Genomic DNA, 10,182 nt, shown 5'->3' on the forward strand with positions numbered 1-10,182 from the left:
GCGCTGTTGGAACGCCAACTAAACAAACAGAATGGCGAGAGTGGGCCATACGCTGGGATGCCGAAATAGGATGTGATGATCGCGATACTGATGCGACCTCACAATTCAGGCAAAGCCTCCAAGATCAGCATTTGTAATTTAATCTGAGGCGTAGTGCTACGTCCGAGACAAGGCCTCAGGGATTACAGTATTACGTGTAATCTCTGAGGCCATACTTCATGTCTCATTGAGGTTGCCAGATGAGATAATGGCAGCAGAATTCCCGTACGCTACAGTCACGAACAGAGTCCAGCTAATTGAATGTAGAACTGGCGGCTGTCTGAAATATTGGTCGTCTTTGCACAGTAAGTCTACGGGGGCCATTGGCAGTGCCGCGAAGCTGTTCGAATTACCAAGCATGTCCGGATTATCGGTGTCCGATTTATCGGTCAGCGACTGAACAAGCCAGACCATTTCACATCATAGAATCAAGGCACATGAAAATGGCTCTGGTAAGCACACAAGTAGCAGCCGGCTCGATACCTGGATGTACACACTCACAGATGACGCCTACCTTGCAAGCTGTCCACACAAGAGACCAAATTCACCACGCTCATACAGCGTGCACAGAACAGGGCTTTTGTAAGCGAGAAAATGCTGAAAATGGAAAATCGGAGCGGTGCCACCTGTCGTGGAGTATGGTACACCTCACTCGTGTGACGCACGGTGTGACATCAGAACACCAGGAGGTTGGCACTGCCCGCTAGCAGGGAAACAGAGGCAGGAGGCGGGCGATTCGAGGAACGCTGCTGGTGCAAGGAGTGGCTGATTCACAGAGAGTGGCTGAGGTGGTGATGTGGAGATTACATCATGGCCTCAGTTCTGGTGCGGGCAATTCAAATTGAGGAGTGGCAGCAGGACATTCAGTGACAGTTTTCTAAGGAACAATTGCGCCCAGGAAACGATGGACTTCTAGACAGATAAGCTATCGAATTAAGTCAACCTAATAATTTCCTTTAGTGTCCCTTTAAGATTACCATTGGCATGCGTTTTGACAGATAACCTTCAGATAGGCATATTTCACATTTGGAATCATCGATATGCCGAACCATCTTGCAATCCCCTTTGAGTTTGATACTGTATATCCTGGATTAGTTGTATATATATACAGTCGAACCCACTTATAACAATATTTAAGTGCCATGAAAATTTCATTGTTACAACCAGGTTGCATGAAAAAAATCAAAACAGGGGGGGGGGGGGATGGCAGAGCTGTTGTAAGAAAACTACAATGGCGAGGAGGCCAGTGCCCTTCCCCCTCACCTTCCTCCATCTGGCTGCTGATAATGTTGACTCGTTTAACTCTGCTTCCCGCGCGCTCTGATCGCGGGTAACAAGTCGTGGCTGTCGGCGTTCAAGAATGGCACTGCTATAGTAAAAGCTCGTTAATTCGGATTTCAGGATTTCACGGGACCGAAAACAATCTCCGAATTGACCGAATGTCGAATTATCATGGGTATGAAGAAAACAAACAAATGCTTTCTACGTCAACACGCTTTTATTTACTGAATAAATCAGCAGAACCCTGTTTCTATTTTGCACAAAGGCAGTGCGGAAGCTGCAATTTTCATCATCACATGACTGATAAGCACTCACAGCCGGCGAAGGCTCCGCGACTTCTTTCACAGTACAGCCGCTGTGCATGTCTTCGTCCGAGACCCGCTTTTCATTCCGCGCACACAACCCGATTTTTTTGCCAGGTTGCCACCTATCGCGATGCAAACGGTGCTCTTCATCCTCGACAGCTTTGGTGCGCACTGAGTAAAAACGAAACTATTGTTAGCCGCAACCGCGGCCGCCGGCAGCTGGTGTCGACACGATCACAGACTGCGACCTTGCAATTCTGAAAGCGCCCAGCCGACGCACGCACTGAGTCAAAACAAAACTACTGTTTGCTGCAACTGCTGCGGACAAAATCGCGGCCGCTATCAACGCGATCATAGATGGCGACTACTCAGTCATGAAGGCACGCGGCCGACACGGTGCTATGCACGGCGGTAAACGCTAGATTAAAAGCTTTAAAGGCACGAATAGGCACGAAGAGGTCCGGCGTTGCTGTCATTCCAGTACTATTTTCAATGATGACTATGGCGATGCGAACTCTGTCGCTTCATTTCGGTGGACGCTAACGCTGTTTTGGCCCTATTGCTTCGCACATTTGCAGCGCTTCGCCAGCCTTATCAGCGCAGTTGGCGCGGTCCATTCTTGTTTCGGATAGTGGCGCAGCATAGAGCTATGGGCGTAGGCTATTCGTGTTCCGAGGGGTGGAAGAGCGACAGGAGAGGGGCGCGCGAGGCTGGCGATGCAGAGTTGGATGGAAAATCACATGGCGGCGTGCAACAGCTCGAATTTTTCTTTTCTCTTTTTTTTCTTTTCAAGGAGTTCGCATTCCATTTCCTATCGGAACGGACACCCAGTAGCCAGATTTCATCGTTATAACCAATAATGCGGCATGGGGGCATTGCAGTAAGCGAGTTATTTTACCACAGAAAACATACAAATGTTGACTGTGCAGCAGCTTCTCATTGTTATAACCGATATATTGTTAAAAATGGTATCGTTATAAGTGGGTTCGACTGTATGTATGTATGTATGTATGTATGTATGTATGTATGTATGTATATATATATATATATATATATATATATATATAAGTTGCGGAATGGCACTGGAAGGCTAGAAAAACATGCATGCAACATCTCACCCGTTCAACATCAAAATAAAGAGGATCCATGATTAGATGTGCAAAGAAAAGATGCTGAAAGGCCATCTATAAAAGACATCACGGCAGGATGCCCTGAACTTTGCGTCGAAGGGCTGCCATTACGTTGTAGCCGCTGTTGCAGCGGAGACTGTAGCACACTTGCATGAAGGTTGTGGCACCTCCAACGTGATCAACACTTCCAAGTCTGGCGAGCTGTATGGCCAGCTCTTGTTGGAGCTGTAACTTCGCGAAAAGGCAATCTAGTGGGGTTATTTTTTTTTTTTTAAGATTCTGAGAAATCTTGACAAGTTTGAGTGCCCTCACATAAAGCTCTTCAATTACAGTACACTGCATTTTTTTTTTCTGGGTGGAAATATTCTGGCCACCATGTGGAATTTTGCGGGCAATCCTAAAGAAAGGTCCCCTCTCCAACATTTTCCATATTATCCCTTGATTAAAATAGGAGAGGAGGGGGGCTGCTTGCTTGGTACTTTATGGTAGTTAAGTGCAGGGTGGGTTATCACCAAGACAGTCAGTAAGCTCGGCTGATAGGCCGTAAAAACCACTGCCACCGACTATCGAGAGAGAATGTTGTAAAGAGCTCAGACAGACAGATACGCTAAACGCATAGCTGACAGTACAGTGCGCACAGTTGACCAGTCATCCCCCTATACAGGCACACACATAGTTTGGCCATACTGTGCAAGGATGCTTGCCCCACTGCAGTAGTTTTGCTCCTGCCTTCTTTTATTTTCTTTCATATAAAATAAAACAGAAGCAAAACTATCACAGTGAGGCAAAAATATTCGCACCCTGCGGACAAGCCGGATGTGCACGCCTGTCTTTAGTGATGACTGGCCAATGGCGTGTACGTGCATGCGCCTTCAGTTATGCTTCGGCCACGCGTTCGAGTGTTCCTGAGCTCTGTACATCACTTAACACTGCCGTCCTTTGCTGCATTGTGTTTGAGTAGATATTGTAACAAAAGCTGGGAGCAAATCCTCACCCATAGACGAGGCATCTCCACCGGATGCCACTCGTTCTCCCATTGAAGGATCCCCATATGGTGTCATTGCTGAAGGGTGCGTGGGTGCTGCCATGCCGAGGAAGGGTGTTCCACTTTTGGCCATGCCACAGGTCGGTAAGCCCACGGCAAATGAGGCTGGCCCAACCAGGGAGGCACGGCTAGCTCCCGCTGCATTGCTCGCCACAGCAGGCCGAGCCACGCACGGCACCAGTGACTGCGTTTGCACATGTACAAAGTGCCAATGTTTGCTCCATTGCTCAGGCATGCAAATGATGAGGAAACCATGTAAAGGTGTACGAATGGTAATACTTGAGACCAAATCAACTAAGAATCGAATAATGCCAGATGCAAATAGAATACTGAATACTTTTTCAAATAATGAACAGCCATTTTCCCAATTATATAAGACGATGCTGGTGCGGGAACTTCAAGGTAGCTTCACCAGCAGTCTTTCGTTTTTGGATCATTTTCGGCTTATCAAGGCTCCTCAAGATAAGAGTGCCCTAATTACACGTCGACGTATTCGGTGCAGAGTCGTGCGAAATCTCACGTGGGTGATGGTATCCCTGAAAGCGATTGCCCACGAAAAAAATTTTATTTTTTCCAGAAGGCTAATTCAAATAATGTTTCTCTTCATAGTCATTTTTTAGGCGACCTGACCTCATCAAGCCAACTGCTGTGCTTCTCTTTCAACTCAAGACTTTATTCCACACCCCTTGATGCTGTTCATAGGTCGGTAGGATAACTAGATACCAACTCGCACTCACTCGCCAATGTTTTTTAAGGCTACATACCGTATTTACCCGAATCTAACAAGCACGTAATTTTCGTGGGTTTAAAGTTAATGAAACAAAAGCTAATAAAACAAAACAAAACAAATGTAACAAGGCCCCGATTTATAAAAGAGAAATGCAGCGTGCCCCTCATGTTCCCAATCAGAAGAAACAAGACGTGCAAATTTTACCTTCGGGGGAGGAGATTTTTCTTAATGAGGTTTCATTATGAAAGTGGCACATCAATGTTGCCATTTGCACCTTATTAGCCACCAATACCAAACACACAGGGGTAGTATTCTCGAGCGATCACTTTAGAGATGCTACCGTCACTTTGTAAGACTTAAGTGACTCTGCCTCACACTTTTCAAAGTATGCAGCCAACAGCAATCCTGGCACTGCACGCAGACAGTGAGCTTAGCATAGCGCCAGAAATGCTGGCGTACACGTCGACGTATTCGGTGCTGAGTCGCGCGAAATCTCACGTGGGTGATAGTATCGCCGAAAGCGATTGCCCACGAATACCGCTCCAGATCGCCGTTGAGCACAAAACGAAGCCACAGCAACCTTCAACAAAACGAGCTCTGTCATCGTCTTGCGATGATGCTGCCTCTGACGGCTTTTACTGTATGTTGTCAACGCCGTGAACACAGTTTTGGTTTCGTGTCCAACTCTAATGTGGGGGGGGGGGGCAATTTTCGGACGCATTTTCTCGGAAAAAAGGTGGACATTAGATCATGGTACATATGGTACTCTTTCAGACTCTGTGCACTCGGCAATCTTCGATACTCTCCTACTCAGCCACTCGTACTCAACAACACTCGCACCGTGTTCGTAGGCACTTCCATTCACACTTACCGCCGATGCTCATACTTTCACCCACTCACCAATACACATTCGCACATACGTACTCACATCCGCTCAAACTTTCCGTCGCCGTCTTTTACCCACACTTGCGTTAACAGGCACTCACTCCTGTTCATACTCCCGCCCACTCAACCTCGCCAGCATTAACTCCCTCTGTCACTCCTGCGAAACGAGTGTGGAGTGAGCGCATTTATCCACTTGTGAACGAGTGTGCCCCCCTATGATGCTGATAAACACGCTTTTGACATTTACCTGGAAGGCGGTGACCACGGGCGGCAGTGGGTGCTGGGGTGGCACAACGGGTGGTCCAGCTGAGCAGAGGGCATAGCCCACCAGGGGCTGCTGTTGTGCCTGCGCTGTGCTGGATGGAGGCGTCTGCGGCCGCAGGTACCGCAGAGGAAGGCTGTGTGCACGCAGGGATATGCTTCAGCGAGTGCTCACTACAGGTTACACAACAAAAAGAGCAGCGCACGCAGTGTGCAAGCACACAGAAATCCAGTGCTGAGAAAAATGAACAATGTTAGCTTAGGTGGAACAAAGGGGCTGAATATTTTGTTAGACAACCCACAACATTAAGCCAAAAGACAATGCAGCCAACTTCCCTTTTATCTGGTTCATCGCCAGTTGGCTGCATGTGGTTGCACAACAAAAAATCAGTGTGCGGGTAGCATGCGCTGCTCTGAACATCTCAGCCAAGCTTTGCTGTCATCTGCGGTGTGTGGAGCTCGCAACATGAGCGCGAAGTCACCATTCTCTCAAACGCTCTTTTTTCAACAGAAGCCATGATCCTCACTCTTTTCTGGACGCTTTATTTCACAATAAAGTGGATTCCCATACACGGCTGCTATTGGTAGCTGTGGTCGGCTACGTAGCCTAGATACTGCTGCTGCCGCGGGGTGCCGCCACGAGTCAACCAACTAAGCGCACTGCGGCTCGCTGAGGACAACTGCATTTGGCTTACATTTAGAGCGTTGTAGGCACCAAAATCGGAAGTCGTGGCATCTACATTAAAATCCACAATAAAATTTGAACTGTGCACCACGGTGACATTTAGAAGGTGGAGTGTTGCGGCCACGTCCCCACTCCACCATAGCCTTCACAGTGCAAGGCATTGAAGAAGGAAGGGGGAGCACAGCGAAGGCCGTGTTTGATTGCCAATAACTCCAGCTTCTGCTGAACGCATTGAAGTACTTTTTGCGGCAAAGTATTTCTGAAATAGCCTATTTTCACTTCAAATGCCTTTCTCCACTTCGATAAAAAGTGGTTGAGGTAAGAGTAGACCATGCTGTATGTCTTGATTTCTATGTACCCATGTTACCGACAGCTTGCTAGATTTTTGTTATGCAATGCTAGGAGACTTCCCGAGCATGTGCACCTCCGTATTTTCTTGCGCAAAATGTTTTTGTAAACATTAAATTTAGTGAAGAATTCTCTCATCTTCGATTCGATATTCGACATTTCTTTAGTGGTTCGATTTGATATTCGATTCGAAATCTACTATTCGGTATTCACACACTTCTACAACTGACGTTATGGTAAATCTCACTACACTATCACAAGCAAACAAAATGATGGGTGATGATGATGATAATGACGGGGATAACACAACTGTATGCATCCCGCCATGCGACAGCAGCTGCTAGCAGTAGGCATAACCCACTTGGAACATTTCTTCTCAACACATCTTAACATATCTCAACATGTGCTTGTGCTTTGTGTGATTCTGTTCACCAAAACGCTCACTGAAAAGATGCTATCTACCTGGACTGTTCTTTAAGGGGGACCTTCGAAAATCAACTTCCTCATTCTTCATGATTTTGAATATAGAATGTCTCAAACAGAGGCCTTGCCTAGAATTTTTCTTTTTAAATTCGCAAGCTCATTGCATAAATTTTTTAGATAGTCATTTTTCAAGTTAGGTCTTTCACCGCAAGAATCAAAATAGGCTACTGATGTGTTTATCGAGACGCGTGCTCAATTGTACTTCTGGTGCCCAGTAGCATGACAACCGCAATTGAACCGTCTTCACACTAGTAGTGCGCTATTGATAGCAGATCCTTTTCCCAGCATCCTGCGTGGGCACTGCAGCAATGTTATGCTTTCCAGCCTGTAGGCATCACGTGGTGATGCATCCATTGCTTGCCTCAGCCGCCTCCGTTGCCTCCGTGTTTTAGACGCACGAGCTTAGCAAGCGCGTGGCACTCAATCGATTTTTAGTCCGAGGTGTGCAGCGCAGCAAACACTTCCGTTTCGACGGAGAAGGATAGAAATTAGACGGAGTTCAAACGTGGACGAGTGCTAGAACCGCTTTGACGAAGCTTTTGCCATGTAAAAGCTTTAAAGGCTTGACGGACAGGTATTTAGGCAAGGATCCGCTTTCAAGATTACAGTTCACCGATAAACGCTGCGAGCAAACGCAGGCTAGGTGCTAAGCTTAGTCCCCTGTATTTGTGTCGAATCGGGACGTGTTGCTATTCGTTAATTAAGATTCGTGGCAAATTTGGCAAAATGGCAGCAGGTTTTCAGTGTTATGTTTGCTTTTTCTCCCCCCTTAACCTTTTCCTTGGTAAAGTTCGGTGCGGAACAGGTGCTTGGGCTTTTGCGTGATGCATGTTTTTCCCGCAAGTTTCGGTGGGCACTGCCATGCACCATTGCTTGCCTCAGCCGCCTCCGTTGCCTCCGGGTTTACAATGCAAGCGCGTGGCACCGGTGCAGCGCAGCAAACACTTCCGTTTCGACGCAAATCGCGGTGAGTGTGGACGAGACGAAGCTTTGGCCACAGCTTTGAGGACATGTAGCTGCGAAACGATGCGAGCAGCATATACGGTGCTTCTATTAAAAGCAGGCTAGAAATGTATTCTAAGCTGTCCCCAGCGGGACAAGTGTGCTCTTCGTTAAGGCAAACATTTGGAAGCACAGCTTGTTATGTTCGGACTCGGTAAAGTTCCTGGTTCCTCGGTGCGGCCACATCTCATCGTTTATTTTCGGCCTACGCTCGCGGGTGTGCTCTGCTGCGATAGATTCTTCTGTGGCGCACATTGGAATGTTTAGTTCTGTACTTTGTGGTAGCTTGTAGCAAAGACATATTATCGATAAATCTGTGAACCGTCGCGAAACTTTAAGCTTCCAACGTTCATGTCTTGTCGGTGTAGTCGCCGTCACTCACGCTTCGGCACATCGGCACATTGATTCAAGTGTGCGCCCATTGACTCATTATTGATACGTTGGCAATAGGGTGGGCGTAAGTTTGCGTGCGAGTAGAGGTGGATGTGTGTAGATATTGTGCAAGAAACTTACTGTGCCAGTCAGTGGTGCTACTTCCTTTTGTAACGAGCGGTACTTACTCTTAAGTGCCGACGTTCCGGAGTTGAAGTCCTTTCTTTGGAGGTTAGCTATATAGCGCTGGCGGATGAATTATCTTTTTTTATCCTCGAGGAAAGCCGTGCATCACGAAAGGCCGGCAACACAGGCAGTCCTTATGTAGCAACGGCGACACAGGTCGATTCCATTCCTTAATTTGCAAATCACTATTTTTGCAGCTAACTACCGCACACGTCTTTGCTTTATCGTTACACATTTTGCAGCATAAATTGGGCACAGTGCATTAGCGAACGCCCAGTTGCATTTCCGACAGCTGATCGTACAGTAGCAGGGAGCGTTTGTAAGCACGTAATGGTTTGGTATGCGTGTTGAGGGCACATTCGCTGAGGCAACGTATGGCGCGCTGCCGAAAGCACCATCTCGTTCCTCTAGAGCAAACTGCTCTGCGAAAAGGGTCAATAGTGCAGGCATATACTCTTCCGGAGAGAGAAAAAAAACAATGGTGACGACCCATCACTGGCTGCATTGTGCTGCCAAGCCCGTGTACCTGGCAGGTGGAGGCGGCTGCTGTTACACATTTGTGGGGTGGGACAGCAGGCGGGCAGGGCAGAAGCAATGGTGGCTACCAGGTACATGGGCACCAGCTGCTGATGCTGGTGGTGAGGAGGTGCAGCAGCCTGTGGTGGCGCATGTTGGTGGTGGTGGTGTTGGTAGGGCTCCCCTTGCCCCATCAGAGGTGCCGCAAAGGTCCCCAGAAAGGCTGTGTGGGAATGAGGCCCTGCCTCAGCTGCACCGTTGCTCAGGCCGGCCGTAGCCATGGGGGTGCGTAGTAGCCCCACACAGGGTACGATCCACCCCCGACTGGGCTGCCAGCAACCAGAGCACCTGCTTGGGGACCAGCCGCTGCCAGGCCCACTGTGAGCGGTAAGAGAACACAGCAGTGAGAGTCAAAGCCACAAACCGAATTGCAATTGCACTCTACGTACCAAGACTAGCATCTCATTGCTAGGAGCCTCCATGATAATATGGTCCTTTTCTAGGGGTGTGCAAATATTTGAAACCATTCGAATAACGAATCAAATCCCATGTTTACTCAAGTAAAGCCTGGACACTTTTTCTCTTTTTTTTTTCACATTTTTTACTGGATGCATGCTTTACACGAGGCAGGCTTATGGCTACTCTCCGAGGCCTCGATCTGCGCTCAGACTGCTATGCAAAATAACGCAGCCACTGGGGGTTGAATATAAACACATTTAGTCTCCAACCAATATTTTGGACAAAGACAATGCCACGAAAATGTCAAAAAAATCTGGGAGTCAAAAAAAGAAATTGCAATGATAAAATCAGTCCCACTGTTTTTTGGAAAATTCATTTAAAGACTCCCTCAGTTTGTGCTCCATTAATCCCTTCCATGTAAATGACGAGTCTTACTTGTCATTGTGTTTCCTCTA

At 47.6% G+C, this 10,182-nt stretch overlaps 1 protein-coding gene across 1 annotated transcript; it reads right to left on the reverse strand.

Annotated features, from left to right (window-relative positions):
- Window positions 1-3,749: 3,749 nt before the first annotated feature.
- Window positions 3,750-9,549, reverse strand: LOC119435358 (forkhead box protein B2-like; the record flags this gene model as incomplete). Its single annotated transcript, XM_037702248.2, has 4 exons — window positions 9,358-9,549; window positions 9,279-9,298; window positions 5,663-5,813; window positions 3,750-3,984 (listed from the first exon to the last, which is right to left on the reverse strand). Coding segments are annotated over exons 1-4 (598 nt in total), but the record flags the coding sequence as incomplete, so codon positions are not given.
- Between the last annotated feature and the right edge of the window lie 633 nt (window positions 9,550-10,182).

This window comes from Dermacentor silvarum, unplaced genomic scaffold, assembly GCF_013339745.2.
Source record: "Dermacentor silvarum isolate Dsil-2018 unplaced genomic scaffold, BIME_Dsil_1.4 Seq6454, whole genome shotgun sequence".
Classification (NCBI taxonomy): domain Eukaryota; kingdom Metazoa; phylum Arthropoda; class Arachnida; order Ixodida; family Ixodidae; genus Dermacentor; species Dermacentor silvarum.